The 24,918-nt window shown below is 43.3% G+C and overlaps 3 protein-coding genes across 5 annotated transcripts; 2 read left to right on the top strand and 1 right to left on the bottom strand.

Annotated features, from left to right (window-relative positions):
• Positions 1-623: 623 nt before the first annotated feature.
• dus1l (dihydrouridine synthase 1-like (S. cerevisiae)) lies at positions 624-6,932 on the top strand. 2 transcript variants are annotated; one of them, XM_029436723.1, is made up of 15 exons: positions 624-743; positions 1,335-1,580; positions 1,720-1,828; positions 1,923-1,973; positions 2,081-2,193; positions 2,288-2,370; positions 2,493-2,596; positions 3,036-3,183; positions 3,328-3,424; positions 4,048-4,136; positions 4,263-4,432; positions 4,538-4,575; positions 4,726-4,801; positions 5,343-5,690; positions 5,888-6,932. In XM_029436723.1, the coding sequence occupies exons 2-14, from the start codon at positions 1,344-1,346 to the stop codon at positions 5,654-5,656; spliced, it is 1,629 nt and encodes a 542-aa protein (XP_029292583.1). In that variant the 5' UTR covers positions 624-743; positions 1,335-1,343; the 3' UTR covers positions 5,657-5,690; positions 5,888-6,932. The 2 variants fall into 2 exon arrangements, with proteins under 2 accessions (XP_029292583.1, XP_029292584.1); XM_029436724.1 differs by having other exon boundaries at positions 654-743; positions 1,297-1,580.
• A 2,523-nt stretch (positions 6,933-9,455) lies between these two features.
• LOC115012769 (tryptase-2-like) lies at positions 9,456-12,219 on the bottom strand. Its single transcript, XM_029438563.1, is given in 8 exon segments — positions 9,456-9,534; positions 9,536-9,624; positions 10,039-10,178; positions 11,036-11,197; positions 11,200-11,309; positions 11,582-11,710; positions 11,712-11,751; positions 12,168-12,219. Coding segments are annotated over 8 exon segments (801 nt in total).
• A 4,920-nt stretch (positions 12,220-17,139) lies between these two features.
• On the top strand, positions 17,140-24,918 carry cln3 (CLN3 lysosomal/endosomal transmembrane protein, battenin). Of its 2 annotated transcripts, none has more exons than XM_029437982.1 (13): positions 17,140-17,530; positions 17,613-17,649; positions 18,379-18,475; positions 18,612-18,695; positions 19,111-19,190; positions 19,780-19,865; positions 20,734-20,806; positions 21,669-21,812; positions 22,286-22,416; positions 24,123-24,175; positions 24,259-24,327; positions 24,509-24,564; positions 24,662-24,918. In XM_029437982.1, the coding sequence occupies exons 1-13, from the start codon at positions 17,476-17,478 to the stop codon at positions 24,900-24,902; spliced, it is 1,206 nt and encodes a 401-aa protein (XP_029293842.1). In that variant the 5' UTR covers positions 17,140-17,475; the 3' UTR covers positions 24,903-24,918. The 2 variants fall into 2 exon arrangements, with proteins under 2 accessions (XP_029293842.1, XP_029293841.1); XM_029437981.1 differs by having other exon boundaries at positions 24,117-24,175.

Genomic DNA, 24,918 nt, shown 5'->3' with positions numbered 1-24,918 from the left:
AGAAAAACTGTCTTTAACCGATAGATTTCATAAAACATAACAAACTGGGGTTTGTTTATGAAACGGGAAGACTACCAAGAATGGGTAGCAAAGGGAGTAAACCAGTTGAAAGATCACAGGGGCCCATTGTTGATCTCATGCTTTCAAAATATGGCTCTGATAGTTTAAAACATTTACAAGAATGGTGTGATGAATGTGGTTTCCCGGCAGGAGGGTCGTTAAGTACGGCACAGATACGGAAACTAGCCATGATTTCCAATGTTATTTTATACTATTTTAATTCTGCTATTTTATATGATTTTAATTCTGCTATTTTATACTATTTTAATTCTGCTATTTTAGCACATATTAGTACCAAAGGGAATGAAATGGCAGATAAGGTTTCAAAGGAGGTTACAAACACAAACACATTGTTTTAACAGTTAGCTTCAGCGAAGCAGAAATCAATGCATTATTAAACAGAGATTGAAGAAAAAGGTGGCACTGAGAGAAAGAGAGGAAAGGACGATAGTTTTACAGAGTTCACAGGAAAGTGAACAGGAGAGAAGACACACTTCATACCAGCTGGGGGCGGAAATGCTCCAAATCCTTGTTTGCCAAACGCCAATAAATCTAAAGAAGAAGAAGGAAGAAGGCCGTAGGAATCATAGGAAACAAACGTTTCTCACCGGTGGTATTTCTCTGTTGCACACATTTGGAAAGTGCTGCGCCAGGAGTACTCCACAAAGCTCTCAGCATTACAGGTGACACAGCAAACTATCAGGACATATTCATAAGTCCCGTTATTAGGGGAGCAGAGCAGCGCGTGGTGCTGCCAGAGAAACACAGGGGGATACATGTCGGAGTTGTTCTGTGTCTCATGTGCTGCTGTTAGCTCGGCTAGCTAACTGCAGCACAGCTCACACACAGCTAATGATGATAATAACTGTTGAGTCAAAGACAGAAACACTACAACCCAACAAAACATTGTTATTTGCATACTTCACACGTGCTAACGTTAGGAGACCAGTGCAAATACAGATAGGCTTGTAATATAGCCAATATATACGTTATAACTACATTTAGGGACAGAACAATTCCCCTTTAGTGTGTACAAGAACAACAAGCTAACGTTATGCTCAATGAAAACTGATACTTCACAAATTGAACACAGTTATAATTAAGTTTCAAAACTTTGACAGCAAGCTGGGAGGAAATTTGGTGAATCTACTGGGTGTAGCAACACAATCCGGAAGTGTACTTAATTCACACTTTATTTTGTGGAATACCTCTCCTTGGTCGTCCACTTTTCTGCAGGCACTTTAATTACTTTTTGTCCTTCCTGTCTGGTGAAGTCAACTGTGATGGCCAAGCTCAATGGCTTTGAGTTCTGGAAGAAGACCCTGAAAGAAGCACGCTTTGTGGTGGCCCCCATGGTGGACCAGAGCGAGCTGGCCTGGCGCCTGCTGAGCCGCAGGCATGGCGCTCAGCTTTGCTACACCCCCATGCTGCATGCTCAGGTGTTTGTTCGAGACGCCAACTACAGGAGAGAGAACCTCTTTAATGAGGTGTGTGAGGAGGACAGACCTCTCATCACACAGGTGAGGTCATTACAGCTTATTGATGCTCGACCACCATCTTTATTATACTTGCCATGGCTTGTTATGTGAGTCCCAGCAACATGTTGTTCTCCTACATTACCATTGGTCCTCATGTAATGTGTTGCATTCCCTGTGTCAGTTTTGTGCCAATGATCCAGAAGTGTTCATTCAGGCGGCTCTGCTGGCCCAGGCCTACTGCGATGCCATCGACCTCAACCTGGGCTGTCCGCAGATGATCGCCAAGAGAGGTCCGCACAGTTCCTACTGAAATTACTTCCTAGTGGATGTATCAGAACAGACGGACTGAAAGAAAACTTACCTGTCTTAATGCTTGTTTCTCAGGGCACTATGGAGTTTTCTTACAAGACGAGTGGGAGCTCTTACAGAAAATGGGTAAGTCTGCCTTTACCTTATTGTTGTCTCTGTCAAAATGTCAATTGTAAAGAAGTGTAATATTAAATGTTTTTACTGTCACTAAACATGTCCCTCTGATGTTTCAGTCAGGTTAGCCAATGAAAAGCTCTCGGTGCCCATCACATGCAAGATCCGTGTGTTCGAGGAGATGGAGAAGACGGTCCGCTACGCCCAGATGCTGGAGAAAGCTGGCTGTCAGGTGGGATCAATGTTCAATCTGTACAATCTGCCAGTTTCAGGACGTTTCATTAGAAAGGGGATAAAAAGTTTGACTTTGTGTTAAATCTTCCCAGCTGCTGACAGTGCATGGCAGAACCAAAGACCAGAAAGGAGCCCTGACAGGCATCGCGAGCTGGGAGCACATCATGGCAGTACGGTGAGCTGCGTTGCCTTGTTTTAATCCTTCACATGTACTCTATATTATCATTTCACCTGCTCTTCCAATGCATTCTAACTAACCGTTAGTGCTCCTGTACGTTGTGTGTGTTTTTGCTGCAGGAAGGCCGTAAATATTCCAGTGTTTGCGAATGGCAACATTCAGCACCTGAGTGATGTAGAGCGTTGCATTCAGGAGACGGGAGTGCAGGGAGTCATGAGTGCAGGTTATCATTACACTCTGTTTTTCCTAAGTCACTGCTGTTAATCGATGATGTTATGCAAGTTGGTGTTTAGGATATGCGTTGTTATGCCTCTGTGCCGGCGACATATTTTCTGGTTGTCGGTCCATCCGTCCGTCATGAACATGATATCTCAGGAACCTGGAGGGAATCTATTAAAAATTTGGTACAAATGTCTTCTTGGACTCAATAAACTGATTAGATTGTGGGGGTCAAGGGCACTGTGGCCTCACAAAACGCATTTATTGCCATAACTCAAGAACTCATACCATTTCACACAATTGTCTTCAAGGATAAAATTATGAAGATTTTGGACGGACAGCCGGATGTAAACTGCTACCTGACTGGTTGGCAGACATACAACTGAGAGGCAGTAATTCTAGTTGTGAAGCTCATTTGTGTTGATCTTCATATTATTTTTTAGAGGGGAACCTCCACAACCCAGCACTGTTTGAAGGCTGCAGCCCCCCAGTGTGGGAGATGGCTGAGGAATATCTAGAGGTGGTGAAGCAGCACCCCCCCTGCACTCTGTCCTACGTACGAGCCCACCTCTTCAAGCTCTGGCACCACACGTATGTGTGTGTGTGTGTGTGTGTGTGTGTGTGTGTGTGTGTGTGTGTGTGTGCGCGTGTAAGTAATTGTAACATCTGTTAGTCACACACACTGTCCTGCTCCTATTTTGACTCATGATGTGATGATGGTGTGTCTGTGTGTAGGCTACAGATCCACCAGGACCTGAGAGAAGACTTGGCCAAAGTGAAGACCATCGACGGTTTGGCCAATGTCAGCACACAGCTGAGGCTCCGTTGCCAGGTAACAGCATACTGCAGTGTTACAAATTCTCCACTGAGGAAGTGGAAACAGTGAATTTGTCATTTTGTAACTAAATGCTGAGCAGCACTAGAGGGAGAGAGGTGAAACAAACAGCAGGCAGACTATGAACGGATAATCCAGATACTGGTCTTTACTCCATAGTGGTCACACAGGAGATATGTCTGGGGAAGGAAGAGGAGAAGTGTTCACCTCAACGACACAATGCTGGAGCAATCAGTGGAGTCATGCTGGTGTTAACATGCAGCCTGTATCTGGATACATGATCTGAGAATGTCATGGCAACACAGGCCTTTGCTTTTACACCTGCAGGCTTTACAGCAGTGTAGTATAGTAGAGGTGCCCCGCCTCACCTGAAATAAAGAGCAACTCTACTAACATCAGGAGAAAGTTTTACACTTTTATAAAATATTTGACTGAGCAGAGGCCTAACTCGCACGGCAAAGATCCTGCTGGTGACATTCAGTGTTCCTGGAACAACCAGCTGATGGACCAAATATTTGTCCGTATACAAGCGGACTTCAACACTGTGTGTGTGTCTGTGTGTGTGTGCGTGCGTGCGTGTGTGCGTGCGTGCGTGTGTGTGCGTGTGCATGCGTGTGCAGGAGGAGATGGCCAAAGGACAGGGAGTGGAACAGAAGGAGAGCAGTCTTCCCTTCCCCCACTGGATATGCCAGCCGTATATCAGACCAGCGTGAGTCACTTCTCTACATAATCTTTTCACTGAGACACTTTCATACAACGATCATACGTCAACTCCACCTTCTTAGAAAGTGAGCTGCAGCCTCCGTTCTCTAACATACACACAATAACCTTACAGGCCCAAGGAGCCTGTTGCCAACGGTAACACGCGGGGTTCAGAGGTGAAGAAGACGGTGTGTCAGAAGAGGGCGCTGGAGGACTCTGATGGAACAGCTGACCCACTCTCCAAAAACAAGCAGAAGAAGAGATCCCGAAACCCCAACAAGAACTTCTGTCCCGAGGAAAAACGTGAGTCCCACCCACACTTTGACTTCAAACTGCAGAGCTCCACTTACACACAAGTACAATGCTACTGACGGTCCAATGAAATATCCCTCTTCTGTCCCCCCACAGCCAAGTACATCAAGTGTGAAGAGTGTGGGAATCCAAAGGTCAGTGTGTGTAACTGAGCTGTAGAGATCTAAAGGCGTCTGTGCATGACATTCTGTATGTGTTGCCTTCTGTTTTCTTCAACTGTAACAAAGAATCAGGAAGACATTTCCATCCATCTCCAGCTCCTCATGGTTTATTGTGCTCTGCAGGGGAATAAATGTGTCTTCAACCTGTGTCGAGGCTGCTGTAAGAAGAAGGCCTACAAGGAGGTGGCAGACTGTCCAAGTCAGTGCACTCACAGATACTCAGCAAAGTGTACACATGAGTGTCGTGCTGTGCTTTTATCACTAATTTATCTGATTGGTTTTGCTTTTTAGAGTAGGGCGGTTTATCATAAGTTGTTTTCCAACAAAACACTGCGCACATTACGTGTGAACATTTTAAAAAGCCATAAAAACGGCTTCTTATCAGCTACAGTCTTAAGGTCCCATATTGTAAACACTCGTTGTAAATGTGTCCCAGTGGCAGTTTATGTGAATGACATCGGCTGACAGGAAGTAAACATGAGCCCTATCTGTTGCCTGGCAACGCACTTCCGTTGAACCATGGTGAATACAGATATATTCAGACAGTATGAGAAAGATCCAACGTTTTTGAACATTAAAACATTTAAACATTTTCTAGTAGAAACCAAAAATACAAGTATAATCCTAGAAATGAGCAGAATGTTTCCTTTTTAAATAAATATTCTGAAAGGCACAACACCGATGAAAGATACATTGTTGCATTTTAGTTCAATGAAAATAATCCAACATTTGCTTGACAGGCCATGGACTGAGGTTCAAGACCAAGGCAGAGAAACTGAAAGCTGAGGAGGACAGGAAGGAGGACGGGAAGGAGGACGAGGGGATGGACGGGAGGAAGGAGGAGAGGAAGGACGGGATGGACGAGAGGAAAGAGAGGAAGGAGGAGAGGAAGGACGGGATGGACGGGAGGAAGGAGGAGAGGAAGGACGGAAGGAAGCAAGAGGGGAAGGAGGAGAGGAAGAATGGCCCTGTGACAGAGACGGAGAGCAGCAGCAGCAGCAGCAGCAGCAGCTCTCCTCAGCCTCCCTCAGAGCTGCAGGTGCAGCCACTATGAGCAGGACTCGGCTGTCACATGTCAGACCCACCTGGTAAGACTCAGCCAGTTAAGGTCATTTCTCTGATGATCAGACAACTTCATACATTTTGATATCAAAAAGGTTGAGACAACATTTGGGCCATCTTGAGCTTCATCAGGTCGTGTTCAGTCCAGATGTTCATCTCAGTAAACCTTTACTTTGATCTGCTGGTGAGGAACTTTTGATGAAGTGTTTTGTTGTTTCAACAGGAGGGGCGGGGGGGGAAACGTATACAGGTAGCCAGTGATCAGTCAGGACATACAACCTCAACCAAGAAGAGACTGAGGGATGGATGGACACTGAGCAGCCACCAAAACTAAAAAGTAACACACTATTTTTATGTAGAACAACCATTATCTCGGGATTTTCTTTCTTTTTTTGGCGTGACAGTTGGGAAGAGTTTAACAATGCATCTCTAATTGTTTTATTTCTAAGGTTTTATGAGCAGAATGTCTGACGTTCTTTTAGCCAAATGTGTTACTGAGCCACCAAAGTTAAAGGACTTTAATTTTCAACTTTAAATGATCAAATTGGTTAACCTAAAGGTTTTCCTGTTGTGCATTGACTTGTGTATGTGCCTTTTCGGTGAGAAGCACCACTGCCTGTCCACGTGTGAACATGAAAAAGGGAGAACGACACAATCCGTTTAAAAGTGCTACCTGAGTCTGTGTGCATGCAGTGTCAGAAGAAGCCAAGGTAGATGAGATGTACATCAGTCATTTCTCTGTGTTCAGCCTCGCTCCACACAAATGTTAGAAGCCAATACTTCTTGCTGACGATCTTTACTTTTGATGGAGGCTAGCTGTTTCCTGAGATTGCTGTTGTTGTGCTAAGCTAGCCTTACAAGCCTCTCTACTGAAGACACAGACGGGTCATTGCTATCTGGTTTAAAGCTTCTGGAGACTCATTTATATCTGTGACGTTAAATATTTCTGAGAAAAAGTCAAAGTTGGTGTTAAAATCCTCTTTAAGAATTACTGCATTTCTTAATCACATACATTACAAACTCAACACTCACAAGCTGCACTGCTTCTTCAGACGTGCGTGCGTGATTTGATGTTGATAATTCTGATTGGTGCAGGCATGTAGTTGACGTCACAGTTTTTCAGTTTAACCCCACATACTTCACAACAGTGAGAAGTGCACGCAAGACAAAAACAGGAAGGAAAGTGGTGTTGGGGCCTTTAAGTGAGACCTCAAACTCGTGTTTGACCCAAAATGTCCTTCATCAATAAACTGTTGTCATTTTAAAGAGACTCTTGTCGCCATGACCAAACTCCTCTATGCATTTTCCGAGGGCCACCTTGTTCTGTTCTTTCTGCATCTTTTTATCACATCTTTCAAGGATCATTTGTCATTCTGCAACACATCGTTGCTCAACCAAATGCTACAAGAAAAGCATGACAAAACAACAGTTTTTAAAATATGCATTAGAAGGAATGTAACGGCAACAACGCAAACCCTGTTTAATTCTCTGAGCAGATGATTGGCCAGAAAGCATGTTTTTATTGAAGACACGAGCCTGGGTTTCTCCTTCAGCTTAATCCTGTCAAAGTGCACGATGAACAGCTGGGTCATGACCAAACAAAGAATACTCTGATAAGATTATTTTACTCTGCCTATTTTAAAGTTATCATACAATATACCTGCATAAATGTACATTATTTTTATTATTTTTTTAAAGCAAGGACAATTACAATGATAAAATATGAGCTGCAGATAATTGTAATTGGTCTTTAGCTTTCACTCTTTTATTAGAGGCTGCGGCAGAGGAATTAATTCCTTAGCTTAACATTTCAAAGTAAAATAATACAGTTATCCGTTTCAACTCTCCACTCTTATTTTTTTAAATTAATGTATCAAAGATGGACAAACAGTAATGAATGAAATGTCCAACATCTACCATTCCAAGTAAACACTGAGCGGTTCAATTATATGAAAAGATCATTGGAACACTGTCATGAATATTCTTAAATCAATTCCTGTTTAAATTCAATTAATTTGAACACATTTTGAACATGACAGGTGTGGCTGAAGCAGCTCCTTCACGTCTCTGCGCCGGTGACAGCCGAGGCCGGAGGTAATATCCCTGCGCTCCAATACCCAGACTACCACACTATGTACTACGGCAGAAAAAGATTTAGTAGTCCCAATACATAGTATGTCAAATGCAGTATGCCAAAAATAACAGGATGTCCGACCTGCATCCGGACAAATTCTGCAGTATGGTAGCCAGCATGCGTTGCTAACTATTCTGGCCCACAATCCTTTGCACAGGGGATATATGAGCAAGAGGGTCAAAATTCAAGGTGCAATGTTTCATGATGTGGTATGTCCCAATTATATGCATACTGCATGCAACGGTACAGACTTTGTAAGGGCAGCTGCAGTATGAAGAAGATGAAGCCAAAAGAAAAGGTATGAGTTTGGAACACAGCCCATGTTTTAAGGTTGTCCGCAGTATTTTTTTAATGATAAATATAAACCTGTTTTTATCAGCATGACAAACTGATGGAAGGACAATCGTCAGCAATCTGGTTAAATGCGCGAGGCTTGAAGTTTATCATCACACAGCAGGCCTTCAAAAGTCAAGCATGTGGGCTTCCCTCACTAATCATTGTGACGGATACACTATGCATCTAAACAGATCCCATGTCTGCCCTGTGCAGTGTCACACATCTCGTGATGACTTGTTGCTTTTAAGTATGTATCCGGTACAGAACACATGGCACCTTCATTATTTTGTCCGAGACAAAAAGCAACCGGCGCTCTTACTGTACTTTGAGTGGCAGGTTTGCTGTGTGTTGGTTAGTTTGTGGTTATTTGACTCGAGAGAGTTAGAAACGGGACTTGTACCCCAGGATTAGGTAAACATGTATACACTGCCTTTAGGTACAAGACAAAAATCATGAGTGAATGCAAATTCCATCGATGCTAATCTGGATTATCCCTTAAAATTCCAACTAAATGTCTTCAAATTCAGGGTAAATAAAGATCACACTGTTTGTTTGTCTCACATTGTGGTTGAACTTTAAGATGTCTACACTACACAGAGATATTTGGGATGCTCTCAGTTTACTCTTACGCTCTGGAGCTTTGTGACAGAAGGACCCTGATCCTGTCATTGTGATGTTCACGGGATAAGCGGCCTTTAGGACCTTTAGAAGAAAGCCCGAGTGCCTCCACAACAACCCAGTGATGAGGTGGAGCGAGCCTCCATCCGAACCGGAGATTTGTCTTCTGTGAGAAACGCAGAGCTCCATGGTGTTTTGTACGTCTAATGTATAAGAGCAACCTGCCGATAAAATCTGACACACTTACATCACATTGATGTTACTTCCTGTGTGTTGTCCTGAATGACTAAAGAGAAGAACACCAAAGAACTGAAGTAAAAGATTCACACTTTCTATTGTTCTTTCATATTTGATCCAATTGGTTATATGTTTTGTAACTTCTGTGGTTCATGTTCTATCATGTGAGGTTGCTATGTAAGCATGATGACACTGTTTACACTATATAAGGTAAATAATGAAAATGACATTTTTAAGACGGCTGATGTAACCCGAGGAAGTGTCAGTGTAAGCCTGGAACATGTGACTAATGTCAGAATGAACAGCCTGTGCTGAATTCACCTCATCTGGGTTTCATGAAAAAGAATCTCAATCGTGACACTTAAACAGATGCTTTAAAGCTTTAATGCAGAGCGTTTTTGTCCAGAGTGCATGTAGCATAAAGGACTGCAGGGACTGATATATAACAGTAAGGCGGTTCGGAGGTTTACACCTCGACAGAGGCTTCCTCGTGGTTGGTGATGTGTTTGTTGATGAAGCTCAGATACTTGGACACTTTGGTAGATGCCTGCGAGGCCACAACTCCCATAACTCATGATGCCCATCTGCACGAAGTCCACGCCTACACGACACACCAGTGGGCCGCCATAATCCCCCTATCGAAGCACACAAATACACACTCATTGTGTGAGTCTTTCCACTTTGCATTGTCGACACAGCAGTTTTGGATATTATTAGACTTTTAAGAGTTTTTTTCAGCGGTGGAAGAAGTACTGAAATCCTGAAGTAAAAGCACCAAAACAACAATGTACAAATACTACATTACAAGTCCTATATTCAAAATCTTAATCAGTAAAAGTGCAGAGGTATTAGGAGCAAATTGTACTTAAAGTATCAGAAGTATTGGTTCTGCAGTAAAATAGCCCCTGTAACTAATATTGTATGTGACCTGATTCATAAATGTACTGTTGAGCTGCTAACTAACAGTGCTGTCTCTCAGCCTAGGGCTCATGCTGCCCCTCAAAGAGAGTTGAATTTATATTCCAACTAACTGAAATAATATAACTCACAACACAGGCATCCTTCCCTCCAGCAGTTTCCCCTGCACACAGCACGTCAGAGGGCAGCCCAGGATAAGTCACCTCACATGCACTCCGAGAGATGAGAGGAATCTTCAGCTGCTGGAGGGTCTGTGGAGCTGGAAGAGGAACTTAACACGCACACATATGCACACACAGAGTACACAGGTGAATTTTATGATCGTGTAGCGACTGAGGTTAGGTCTTACGACTTAAAATTAATACGAGGAACTTTTAACTGGCTATGAAACCGTCTCAATGTAATACTGATGCCTCTATATGACTTACATCAGTAAAGAAGACCATCAGTGAGATGGAGTCCCAAGCCTCGAGAGAAGAGCGCATATCATGTTGTGTTACTACTCTAAACTTGTCAGATAGTGGTGTTCATGGCTGCTACAAAACTTAAAAGAGAGTGAGGGAGATAAGAACCTCTAAAACTCACCAAATGATATTGTGTTTGTTAAAAGGCCTCCTCAAGTCAAATAAGTGTTTTGCTTCTTGTTCCTTCACTGTGGTGTTTGAGCTTCACTGCAGAATGATGTATTCGCAGAAGAACATGATTAATTTGAAGAAAACAAAAACCAAAGTGTAAAAAACATCTGAGGTGAGGAAACACGACCCCAATAAACGTGTAGCTTTTACACGTTGTCTTTTGTGCTGTTGGGTTTATATAGTTGATTTCCAGAGACATTTCCTTGAAAGAACATTTAGATAAACAAGTCAAACATATAATGAGGGCTGAGGTTTTTCATCTTATGAGCACAGTGTTCCTAAATCCTGGTGATACGCCCATTTATGTGTTACGCTGATATGCATACCAAGGTAATTTACAATGTGTGTGTGTGTGTGTGTGTGTGTGTGTGTGTGTGTGTGTGTGTGTGTGTGTGTGTGTGTGTGTGTGTGTGTGTGTGTGTGTGTGTGTGTGTGTGTTCATTTGTCCTTATACAGTGTGCACCTCATCGGCTGCTTTCTATGCACAGCTTACCATTATTCTTAATGTTCCCCCAGCCAGTGATCCAACACGCAGATGAAGAAGTGAAGACATTATTAGCGCTGGCCAGACTCACTGGTTGAACGTCCTCTGACCATGTGAAATCCAACACCTTCACCAGGGCGATGTCGTTTATGTAACCACTGCTCAGGGCCCGTACTCAGGGTGAAGCATGATGGTCTCTATGCCCTTGACTTGGGAAGACTTCTTGTCCAGGTCATGTGTGCCCACCCAAACCATTGATCGAGAGCGATTAAGCATGGGGTGTCTGGCAAACACACACATGTTACTTTTTCTGCATTTATGTAAACACACAGTACACATGAGTATTCTAACATGCAGGTAGCTTCAGCAGAAGTACATTTACAACAGGCGTTGTGCTGTCTACCTACTCTTGGCTTCTCCAATGTTACCTACTACAGCTTCAGTAAGTGTTGTTGTTAAATTAATCATATTATTGGTATGGATACACCTAGGTACCTATAATATTCAGTGTTGTCACTACTATGGAAGATGATTTGGGTCATGAGACATACTTACTTATCCAAGCAGTGAGCAGCAGTCAGTAGCCACTTGCTGTTGAGGATGGTGCCGCCACAGTACCACCTGGTGTTACCATCATGTATCAAGGTTAGGTAGGCCATCCACGGCCAGCTGCTTTTTTGAGCAGCCCCCGATAATGGAGCTCCTCACCTCAGCCCCAAGCAATCAATCAATTACTAATCAATAATTACCTTAGTGAAAGCTGTATTCCACTGATCTACAGGTGACGAGAATGCACCAAGATATCAAGGCAGGAAAGAGAAGACTGCTGGCTTGTAAATATGTTGACAGATTCAAATAGTATCTTGGGTAGGAGTAGGAGTTTGACATTTTGGTAAATCTTTCTTGCCTAGAGTTAAATGAGAAGATCAATATCACTCTCATACCTGTATTATAAATATAAATCTACGCAGTAAAATGTTACCGAACGTCTTTAACCGTACAACAGAAACACTACAGGCAGAAGCCTACTCCAACTAAGAAGTCCAGTTGTCACCATTCGTCAAAGAACTGCCAATATCATAAAAACGATTTATAGTTCTACTAATAAGCGTTGATAAACTAAATGCAGAGTAATTTTTCTCACCAGTGTTGTAGATCAGCACCAGCACAGTGATGAGTTGGCTGAAAGCCATGCTGTGACCCATGGCTGTGACGGAGTGAAGCTGTCTCTGCAGGCTGCAGCTTTATACACACACACGGCTTCTTATCAGCACCATCATCCAGTTAGGGAACGGCTTGAATGCTTCATGCATCTTTTTTGCTCTCTGCATTAATGCTAAGTTTAATGCAAAGTATGAAGAATAAAAAAAAAGCCCTGATACAAGAATATTTGTACATGTTATAAATATTTTGTCTACCTGCTGCTCAGAATATTTTCTTATAGTTCTGTATGTTGTTGCCTCACAATTGATTTGAACCCCCCAAGTTTAACATTATACACAGTCAATAAATTGTTTATGACGTAAGCAAATATAAGGACATTTTAAAGTTCTGATTATTTTTGTTACATACATTTTTACTGTGTTAATGAATTTGTCAACAAACTCCTCATATGAAGCATTTGTGACTATATAAATAGTTAATGAAAACTTGATAACATGGTATAATGTAGATGTATGATTACACACACAGGGGTGGACGAAGTACTCTTTTACTACAGAGTAGAAATACTATGCAGTAAAAGTCCTGCATTCAAAATCTTACTTAAAAGTATAGAAGTGTTAGCGTGAAAATAAACTTTCAGTACCAAAAGTAAAAGTACTCATTCTGCAAAATAATATATATTATATTATTGGATTACAATCATTGATGCAATGTGATGTGTTCATCACTTGGTAAAAGGAGGATAGCTTTCACCAAAGGATCAATAAAGTTTTATCTACTAAAGACTAAAGATGTCAAATAAATGTTGTGGAATAAAAAGTAAAATATTTCTGTCTGCAGTGCAGTGAAGTATAAAGAAATGATAATACTCAAATACCTCAAATGTGTACTTAAGTACTGTAGTTGAGTAAATGTACTTAGTTACTGTCCACCACTGTACACAAATAAACAAATCACTACAGTATGTTACAAAGCATTCATTCACACACAGGTTTAAAACAGTTTAAGTGAAGACATGTCCATCCATCCATCCACCGCTTATCCGGGATCGGGTCGCGGGGGCAGCAGCTCCAGTAAGGAACCCCAATCTTCCCTTCTCCGGGCCACATCCTCCAGCTCCGACTGGGGGATCCTGAGGCGTTCCCAGGCCAGTGAGGAGATATAATCTCTCCACCGAGTTCTGGGTCTTCCCCGGGGTCTCCTCCCAGCTGGACGTGCCTGGAACACCTCCCTAGGGAGGCGCCCAGGTGGCATCCTTACTAGATGCCCGAACCACCTCAACTGGCTCCTTTCAACGTAAAGGAGCAGCGGCTCTACTCCGAGTCTCTCACGGATGGCTGAGCTTCTCACCCTATCTCTAAGGGAGACGCCAGCCACCCGTCTGAGAAAACCCATTTCGGCCGCTTGTACCCGTGATCTCGTTCTTTCGGTCATGACCCAGCCTTCATGACCATAGGTGAGGGTAGGAACGAAGATCGACCGGTATATTGAGAGCTTTGCCTTCTGGCTCAGCTCTCTTTTCGTCACAACGGTGCGGTAAAGTGACTGTAATACCGCCCCCGCTGCGCCGATTCTCCGGCCAATCTCTCGCTCCATTGTCCCCTCACTCGCGAACAAGACCCCGAGGTACTTGAACTCCTTCACTTGGGGTAATGGCTCATTCCCTACCCGGAGTAGGCAATCCACCGGTTTCCTGCTGAGAGCCATGGCCTCAGATTTGGAGGTGCTGATCCTCATCCCAACCGCTGCACACTCGGCTGCGAACCGATCCAGTGAGTGTTGAAGGTCACAGACCGATGATGCCATAAGGACCACATCATCTGCAAAGAGCAGCGATGAGATCCTCAGGTCACCGAACTGCAACCCCTCTCCTCCACGACTACGCCTCGATATCCTATCCATGAACATCACGAACAGGATTGGTGATAAAGCGCAGCCCTGGCGGAGGCCAACATTCACGGGAAACGAGTCCGACTTACTGCCGAGTATCCGGACACAACTCTCGCTTTGGGCGTACAGGGATTGGATGGCCCTCAAAAGTGACCCCCTCACCCCATACTCTCGCAGCACCTCCCACAGTATCACCCGGGGGACCCGGTCATACGCCTTCTCCAGATCCACAAAACACATGTAGACCGGATGGGCGTACTCCCAGGCCCCCTCCAGGATCCTTGCAAGAGTAAAGAGTTGGTCTGTTGTTCCACGACCAGGACGGAATCCGCATTGTTCCTCTTCAATCAGAGGTTCGACTACCGGCCGAACCCTCCTTTCCAGTACCTTGGAGTAGACTTTACCAGGGAGGCTGAGAAGTGTGATACCCCTGTAGTTGGCACACACTCTCTGGTCCCCCTTTTTAAATAGGGGAACCACCACCCCGGTCTGCCAACCCCTAGGCACTGTCCCAGACTTCCACGCAATGTTGACGAGGCGTGTCAACCAAGACAGCCCCTCAACACCCAAAGCCTTCAGCATTTCTGGACGGATCTCATCAACCCCTGCGGCTTTGCCACTGTGGAGTTGTTTGACTACCTCAGTGACTTCCATCAGGGAAATTGACGATGATCCCCCATCAGCTTCCAGCTCTGCCTCAACCATAGAGGGCGTGTTAGTCGGATTCAGGAGTTCCTCAAAGTGCTCCTTCCAGCGGCCGATAACCTTCTCAGTTGAAGTCAGCAGGGTCCCACCCTTGCTGTACACAGCTTGGATGGTTCCTCGCTTCCCCCTCCTGAGGTGCCGGATGGTTTTCCAGAAGCACCTTGGTGCCGACCGAAAGTCCTTCTCCATAGCTTCTCCGAACTTCTCCCACACCCGCTGCTTTGCCTCTGACACGGCAGAAGCTGCCGCCCTTCTAGTCCTTCGATACCCTGCAACTGTTTCCGGAGTCCTCCCGGATAACATAACCCGGAAGGACTCCTTCTTCAGTCGGACGGCTTCCCTGACCACCGGGGTCCACCACGGTGTTCGAGGGTTACCGCCCCTTGAGGCACCTAAGACCTTGAGACCACAGCTCATCACCGCAGCTTCAGCAATAGAGGTTTTGAACATCGCCCACTCAGGTTCAATGCCCCCAACCTCCACAGGGATGGCTGAAAAGCTCCGCCGGAGGTGTGAGTTAAAGATCCCCAGGACAGGGGCTTCCTCCAGACGTTCCCAGTTCACCCGCACTACCCGTTTGGGTTTACCAGGTCTGTCCAGAGTCTTCCCCCACCCCTTGATCCAACTCACCACCAGATGGTGATCAGTCGACAGCTCCGCCCCTCTCTTCACCCGAGTGTCCAAAACATGCGGCCTCAGATCAGATGATACGATTACGAAATCGATCATTGACCTTTGGCCTAGGGTGCTCTGGTACCACGTGCACTTATGAGCATCCTTATGTTCGAACATGGTGTTTGTTATGGCCATTCCATGACTAGCACAGAAGTCCAACAACAAACGACCGTTCGGGTTTAGATCAGGGAGGCCCTTCCTCCCAATCACGCTTCTCCAGGTGTCTCCATCGTTTCCCACGTGTGCGTTGAAGTCTCCCAGCAAGACTACGGAGTCCCCTACTGGAGCCACCTGCAGGGCTCCATTCAGGGTCTCCAAGAAGGCCGAATACTCAGAACTGCGGTTTGGGGCATAGGCACAAACAACAGTCAGAGTTTTCCCCCCCATAACCCGAAGGCGTAGGGAGGCGACCCTCTCGTCCACCGGGATAAACTCCAACGTGGCGGCGCTCAGCCGGGGGCTAGTGAGTATCCCCACCCCGGCCCGAGGCCTCACACCTTGGGCAACTCCGGAGAAGAATAGAGTCCAACCCCTATCCAGGAGTACGGTTCCAGAGCCAAGACTGTGCGTGGAGGTAAGCCCCACCAGATCCAACTGGTAGCGATCCACCTCCCGCACTAGTTCCGGCTCCTTCCCCCACAGAGAGGTGACGTTCCACGTCCCCAGAGCCAGCCTCTGCTGCCCGGGTCTGGTCCGTCGAGGTCCCTGACCATCACTGCCACCCGTGTGACAGCGCACCCGACCCCAGCGGTTTTTCCCATGAGTGGTGGGCCCACAGGATGGATGGATGGGAGGCACCACGTAGCTTCTTCGGGCTGTGCCCGACCGGGCTCCGTGGCAAACCCGGCCACCAGGCGCTCGCTGTCGGGCCCTCCCTCTGGGCCTGGCTCCAGACGGGGGCCCCGGGCTTCCTCCGGGCAGGGTCTCTCCTTTCCTTTCCCTTTCTTTCATGAAGTCGTTTTTGAACCATTCTTAGTCTGGCCCCTCGCCTGAGACCAATTTGCCTTGGGAGACCCTACCAGGAGCACTAGGCTCCAGACAACACAGCTCTCAGGTTCATAGGGACACACAAACCTCTCCACCACGATAAGGTGATGGTTCCCAGAGAGGTGAAGACATGTCATCATTATATATTATCAGGGTTCAACTAGATAGATAGATATACTTTATTGATCCCGAGGGAAATGTAGGCATCCAGTAGCTTAAACTATATATGACATTACACACCTGCACCCCCCCCCCCCCCCTCCCGCCATTAAAAAGTAATTACAAATATAATTAAGAGATAAAGGCGTTCAATAAATGCAAAAGTAAAAATAAAGGCTGTTATAAATACAAAATTACAATTACAAAAATACACTGTTTTTGGTCTAGTTATGGATACTTCGTAAAAATGAGTTTCGTTGCCAACCCTTGTCATACATGTCAAAGTTAATATAAAGGCACGCATACATCCATTATACAGCTGCTGGTGCTGAGGGTAGGGGTAGGGAGGACTGGGATGTGGACCACAGCTGCCCCAAAGCCACAAGTAATTCGTTACAAAAACATATTTAAATATGTTGTCTTTTTTATATTTAATATGTTTTTATATTACAAAATACTGTATAAGCTACGTTTGTATCCTGAATCGCGTCACTGAATGGGAACGATTTGGGAATGTTTTGTTTCCGCGAGAATTTATTTGCATGTAACACCACGTTTCATGTGACGTCGTCAAAGTTTACAAACAGAAATAATCAGCTCGAGACTAAACAAATACCGTTACAGCTCGTGACTCTGCCGCGGTGAGTGCACAATGCTTAGCCCGCTAACAACGTTAACCCGCTAACGTTAACAACCGTTAGCCCGGTAACGTTAACAACTGCTAGCCCCGGTTACAACGTTAGCCCGGTAACTTTAACAACTATAAGCCAGGTAACAACTGTTAGCCCGGTAACAACTGTTAGCCCGGTAACAACGTTAGCCCGGTGTCCGGGAACGCCAGTTTGGTACATTTCCTCCCATTGGTTAACATGGAGCAGACAGCCAGTGTCAACGCAGAGCCTGTTCAGCGCTCTGACATTAACGGTGGGTCTGTCCTCATATCAAATGATTACCAACACACTTGCTGTATGACTTGCTAAAGGTCCTGTGTGTCTGTTATTTACAGATCGTGGCACACAATGGCGTAACTGGACTGGATTTTGGTGAGTTACTGTCCAGTGTTTGAAATAAACTGCAAGTCTAAAGTTAGTTCTCAGAAAGCACTGCTGAAACAAACGCTATTAAACCTAATAACTTCATGGAAAGTGTTTTATGATATAATATAATATATTGTATGAATAATATTTTTTAGCCTTTTAGACATTATGAACAGCTTGAAATAATCTTTGCCTGACAAATGCATTTAAAGGCCCAAAAAGTTTTTTGAAGTTAACTTCACAAAAAAATGGCAAAAAAGTAATTGAACTGCTTATGAATGCAGTTGAACTACCTACCACCTTAACCGCCTACCGCTACCTCCTGTACTGGAGTATGTGGTATGAGATGTTGTCCCTGGTTACTTTCTCATTAGTATTAGTATTATCTTCCTCTATCCTGTCCATGTCTTTCACTTCTCATAGTAGGTGAGTAAATGGTGCAGTAATACTATAGTAATAGGGTCCCATCTGTGTGTTTGTAGAGTAATTTACACCGGGTTTAACGTGGCTCAGCCAATCATAGTCAAGCACCAGGACTATACGGTTTCTAAAGTTTTTTTAAAACTTTTATTTTTCATCTAAATTATCATTTTTATTTACCTTTTTATTTAGGAATTAATCTTGTATGTACAACATTAAACACTGACTGATCTTTCTCAGTTGTCTGTTATTGATACATGTGAATCTGCTTACCCTGTAATATTATTATGTACCCCCTTTTGATAACCTCCCCAGGCTCCTTGGATTGTGCAACAACTTTGCTTATGTGATAATGCTGAGCGCCGCCCATGACATCCTCAAAAAACAAGAGACAGAAAACGCCACAGCATTTGTAAGAAGTTAAATTAGTATTTAAATATTTAGTATTGCACCGACCTTTGTTATTGCTAATGGCTTGAAGCTATAAGGTCTTTATAAACATCAAATGAGAACGTCAATAATTCACTTTTTTCCTTTTTTATATCCAGACTCCAGCTACGTTGACTTTGGATTTCCAAGGTGTAAACAGTAGTAACAGTAGCCGCTATGACTGCAATCCTGTCTCTACTGCGGTAAATACAACACAAACACCACAGAGAATAACCTTAAGCAGTCTTTATGTATATATGTATAATTATTAGTTTCTCTCAAGAGAGATGTGAGAGACAGCCATTTTAAATACCTTTTAAGACGAGCAGAAAGTAAAATAAGTAAACGGGTACTGAAACTAATCTGTCAAACTAGAAATGAAAGTACGAGAATAGAAAATCTCTTCAGCTGCCAGAACAGCAGATTCTCAGCGAGTTCGAAGGCTAAATGGCAACGTGAGGCCCGAACAGAGATTGTTACAGAAATATAGAACAAAATATATTGCCACAACAATGGCATTGAGAACAATAAAAGACATCCACAGAAGAGTAATAATGTAATCTCCCACATCATGAAAACATTAATGATTTCAAAGAGGTCTGATGCTTTTCTCCTCAGGCCGTGCTGTTAGCTGACATCCTCCCAACGCTCGTCATCAAGTTGTCTGCTCCCTTTGTGATCCACAAACTGCCTTATGGGTAAGACAATTGTTATCACTTGTGAACCTGTCAGTAAAAGTTGAGGCCAAAAGTTATTCCTTCGCTTAGTGTTACAGAAACATGTAATGTGGTGCTTATTTTGGTGCCTCTCTGTACCTTCATCGGAACATATTGGAGACACATTTCAATATGTTCCCGGGATAATGCAAACTCAACACTTGTTCCATGTTTGTCTACTGTCTTGATAATTGTAGTCTTTCCAGTCGCTTCCCTTTGCTGTTGATTCTATGAAACTCAACACTTGCTGTTTGTGTGCCTTCAGGCGGCCACAGTGCTTCCCTTTCCTGGTGGTCTTTTATTTTTTTTAAGTGTTCAGTTCGATTGATGGTAGCTTATCAAAGTGGAGCCACTCTAGTAAAGGTTGTGCTGGTTATTTTAATTGATTGGATATCGTTGTGAACAGCAGTTTGACCTTATGACTCTTGTTTACGCTGCAGTCTCTCAGTAATTGGACAGTTACTACGGCAAAGTGAATATTGTCCAAATAACAGAATGCTCTTTTATGTTCGTGTACTACATGACTTTTCTACTGTGTTGTAAATTTACTTCATAATTCCTGTTTTTCTAGTTTCCGAGTGTTGTTCTGCGCCATCATGGCAGCAACAAGTTTCCTCCTTGTGTCCTTCTCGTCAGCTGTGTGGATAAGCATTCTAGGTAAACGGAGCTCCTCTTATTTTTAGTCGTAGCGTTTATCATTATTGGTGGTGGATTAGATACAACTTATTTTCAGTTTAATTTCTGGTTTCTAGTTTTATCATGACCTGCCGCCTGCTCTAAATATTTATCAGCATGATAAGACTGATTAGTGAAGTGATGTTTAAGTTTGTGTATTTACATACACTCTTCTTTCTAAAGTCTGAAGCAAAGGGCTTTAAGAGAAGGAGGCAAATGAATTTAAGTAAGTGTTCCGTTACAGAACAGAGCGTATTGATCTAAAGGTCCTTCTTCCTGCTCAGCACATCAGAGGTCAGAGTCCAGCAAAGCTAAAAGAACACTCTCATCATGTTCTGCTGCGTGACCTGCAGTCAGCAGATATGCAACACATTAACCCTCTCCAGCCTGACCTAGTGAACCCACCCTTGCAGAAAATGAAAACTGGTCACAATAATTTGATAATGCTGACAGGTACAGGGAACCTCACATGCAGGGGATCTTAGAGTCAGGCTACATGTCTTCAAAGTAACGACCAAGGCTTTTTAAGTGTATTGGTGACAATTTTATTGAAATAATAGAACATAACTTTATTGTCCACTAAAGTGTAAAACTGTCTGTAGCCCATCGAGCAGTTCTGCTCAAGGTCAAAGAGGAAACGGAGATGTGAAGTAAAATGGAAGAGAAGGTCACATGATTGGATCTATTACCTCCACATAAAATGACCCACTTTACAACTAATTTGATTAATTATACAAATTCAAATGTGATTTTTCTTCCTTGTCAAACAAAGGAATAAGCCCACTTTTCTGTAGTTTCTGAGCATGTTAAAGGCGTCTGTCCTTCCCTCTCTACCACTGCGTGTTTCTAGGAGTGATCTTTGCCAGTATCAGCGCTGGACTCGGAGAACTGTCCTTCCTCTCTCTCACTGTGTACTTCAGCAGGTAAACACTTCTTCCAAAATCACAGAACTTTCTCTAATCAATACAAGTTGAGATGACTTGTACCTGAAGTATAAGGCGTAGTCTGATATACTTCTCACCATTTCCAATGTTGTGGTTTTGTTTTTTGCATCTGGTCGTCCAGGCAAACCTTTGTTAGTGCCACCATGGGAGGAACCAACAGACAGTACACAGTAGAATCAAAAGGTCTTTAATAAGGAGCAAGGGTACACAGGGTACACAGTCCAACAACAGTCAAAGGTATCCATAAACACGAAGGGAAATCTGAGTCAATGTAACTGAAGATTGTCCCAAAACAAACAAAGAAGTTACGGCTGAAACAGACAAAGTGGAAATGAAAGCAGGGTCATAACTCAAGAATTCATATGCTAATTATGACAATTTCACACAAATGTCTACTAGAATAAAATGATGAGGTGATGACATTTTAGACTTTTTAGACATAAATTGATGTAAACTGCAACTTGACTTGTTGGCGGAGGCTTACAACCACAAGGCTTCATTCTAGTTTGGCACTTGACTCTGAAACACCTGATGTTAGCGCTTCCTCAGATGAACCTTGAAAGAAAAGCCTTCAAAACAGTTCCTCTTTGCAACCACAATGCCGTGTGAAGATAATGTGACTACACACAACCTTTCTCAAGCAAGCTTTAAGTCCCTGAAAGATCATTTTAATAGCTCCCTGTCATGAACCTAAAGCAGTGGGAAATGATTGGAAGATGTCAGCAATGATGTCATGTAGCTGCTGATTGTCGGACCATGTCGTTGTGTTTTTGTAACGTATGGGCCACTAAGATGTGTCTTATGAAGACATTTAGTTTGGATTGCTTCCCACCTGCTTCAGGGACGTGGTGGGAGCGTGGGGCTCAGGCACTGGTGGTGCTGGTGTTGCTGGAGCCCTCCTCTACTCAGTCTTCACCCAAGTAGGCCTGTCGCCCCAGATCACGCTTCTCATCATGCTGGTGGTCCCGTTTGCTATGTTAATCAGGTAAGTGTGGTATTCTGTCATTTGAGAGCTTATGATTGGACATATTTGTACATTAACACTTTAGAATAGAGAACAGTCAGTACCAAATCTGGTCCCATTTGATCTAGTTTGTTAACTTCTGACTTATCCCTGCGTATATAGACAAAGCATAGGCAGGCACATTGTTTTCACGATCACATGTTGCTACCTACAGCTGAAGATAGACTCATTATTGCACTTTTTCAAGTTTTGTTTTACAACTTTGTATCCCAGTGGATGTAATTGGGATTCTTTAAAATTGGTTGACAGAAGGTTTAAAACAGTACGTATGTAAAAAATCCAAAAACTAAGTTATTGTTCACTATAGTACTTTGTTAACTATCATTTTGGATTCCACAATCAATTCAACCTGACTTGATTTCAGTCCTTAAATTTGTCTCAGCCTTGTTATTCTTCTTGGTTCTTATTTTCTCTTATCCCAACACCATCACAAGCTATTTCTTGGTACTGGTTCTTCCACCTTCACTACCTCAGTGGAGACGGACACAATATGCTGCTGTGAGGTCAGAGGAGAGACAGCGGCTGATGGATGAGTCAGAAGAGGGGCAGGAGAAATCCACCTCAGGTACATCTCACAAACTCAGTGTAACAGCACTAGAACATCATAAAAACATCAGAAATGTATATGATTGAAAATCTTTTGACATTTAAAAAACCACACATTGATACACTGTTTTGCTGCTTGGTGAGTTTAACATTAGCTGCAATTGTAATTATAGTACATTCATTAGGAAGGCCCAGTAGTGCATTTCTGTAATCTAAATGGATAATAATTCAAAATGTGTGTTTCTTTTGTGGGGGAAAAGCTTGATCTTAAATTTTCTTTGAAAGTTCAAAAAATCAGTTTTAGTTTCATTCTATATATGCACACTTCAAACTTTAAATGACTCATTACATTACATAAGGGACACCAGGACTGTGAAAACATGGTAAGATGTGAAGTCAAATAACATCAATGCCCCCAGTGTTATCTTGGTTTGGTTGGAGGATGTTGTGTCAGTCAGATATGTATGCTTTCATTAGAAGTGATAAAGAAATCTGTATGTGGGTGGATTTGTGTGTGGAAACAGATATATGTTGGATGTTATCCGCTCTGTGTAGCAGTTAAAACGGATCATTCCAAAAATGATATCAATGTGTAAATAAAATAGCTTTGAGGTTTCTTCTTTTGATACAGCTAAGCTAGCAGTTTCCCCCTACTTTATGATTTTAACCATCTTGTGCTGACGTGAGGAAGACTGAGGAGATGATGTGGGACCCAAAGGCAGTGGGTGACCTTAGGCAGGTGGTTATCCACAATGTACCCATCGTTCAAGTCCGCTCTTATAAGTACCTCAGGGTTCACATTGATACACTCAGCTGGAGGGTCCATGTTGAAAGTCTCTGCTCCACACTTCAACAGCGGATACATTTTCATAAGATATCACAGTGTAGTATGGTAACTTGACAGTGCAGTTGAAATCACAGATCGCTCGCCTGGTACAGACTGCTATGAAAATGATGGGGGTTAAAAAGCATCCGTCCCTCTTAACCATCTATGAGCAGTCCAACATTAGACAGGAACAGAAAATAGTGTCTGATCCAACCCACATTCTCCACCCAGAGTTCCAGCTCCTACCTTCTGGTAGATGATTGTATGAACAGGCGGAACCGCTACACACACTCATCCCTGCCTATGTCCATTAAGCTTCTCAGCACTCACATGTAATGTAATGTAATATAGATGTAGATGTGTAGGTGCCAGCTGTGGCTCAGGAGGTAGAGTGGTCGTTCACCGTCAGAGGGAAATGTCTGGCTCTAGCTGCTAAACTGCTGTACTTACATCACAGACATGTGGTGGACATTGGCCTCAGTTGTCTTTGCTTCATTTTGATTGCACTCTTTGTGTGTTCATTTCGGCATGAAGTACTTTGTTGGTTCAAGCTACTGTTAACATTTGACCATCGATACAATGCACAAAGCTCATTGGTGTTTGCCAGACTGTTGGCTCTCTGATGCTAATTACCAAAAGACAGTGAAAAGATGTAACAGTTCCCTTCTCTTGAGGAGACAGAATTGCATTGTAACTTTTTTTGAGTTTTAATTCATCCATATTCAGTATAGGAATTGTTTGATAGAGTTAACCTGCTCTGTCTGAGTGACTGTGACTATGCTGTTTCTCTACAATGAAGCCTCTCATTTGTCAGATTAAAAGAGGCTGTTGATTTCCACAATGTTGATGTGAATGAATTATGTTATTGAATAATGTTCTCCTCCCCCTCAAAGTAACAGAGGACAGGACCAGTGGACCTCTGACCTGCACAGAAAAACTTCATGTCGTCAAAGTAAGTGCACTCTTCTTTTCACTTCACTTCAAACTTGACTATTTGTCTGATTACACGTTACATGACTTGATTCCTGTAAGCAGGGCTTGCTGAGGTTTGTCTTCCCCCTGGGATTGGTCTACTTCGCTGAGTATTTCATCAACCAGGGCTTGGTAAGTTCTCTGCTCATCTTACTGCATGTTGTTAAGCCAAACCCGACTTCCTTGTGCTATAGGCTGTATAAGGGTGTGAGATTAAATGTTCACATATTTGGAGGACATTTTAACAGTTAATAATATAGCACATTTTGTGATGATATTTAGCCCAGAATAATGTAGACGTTTCCTTTTCCAGATGGAACTCGTGTATTTCCCCAAAGTGTTCCTGTCTCATGCAGAGCAGTACCGCTGGTCAGTTAACCTCACTAAGATATTATTCTGAAGGATTTACTTTATTTTACATTTCTTAGGGGCGTTCAATTCGGTTGATAATTGTTTGTGTACTCAGGTACCAGACGTTGTACCAAGTTGGTGTGTTGGTGTCTCGATCGTCCCTGTGCTGTGTGAAGATCAGGAAACTGTGGGCTCTCTCTTTGCTACAGGTGAGAAATACACACAACACTCACATTAATCTGATATTTCATATACATTTATTTAGCAAACTGACAGTATTCTTTAGTTGGGTATTCCTTTTATTTCCACATGTGGCAACTAAAACGGTCAAGGTTAAATATCTAAAAGGTTTGTAGCTTGATAGTAACAGTT

This window comes from Cottoperca gobio, chromosome 8 (genome assembly GCF_900634415.1).
Source record: "Cottoperca gobio chromosome 8, fCotGob3.1, whole genome shotgun sequence".
Classification (NCBI taxonomy): domain Eukaryota; kingdom Metazoa; phylum Chordata; class Actinopteri; order Perciformes; family Bovichtidae; genus Cottoperca; species Cottoperca gobio.
Note: the sequence above shows the minus strand (reverse complement) of the source record. Positions and strands in the feature narration are given on the sequence as shown.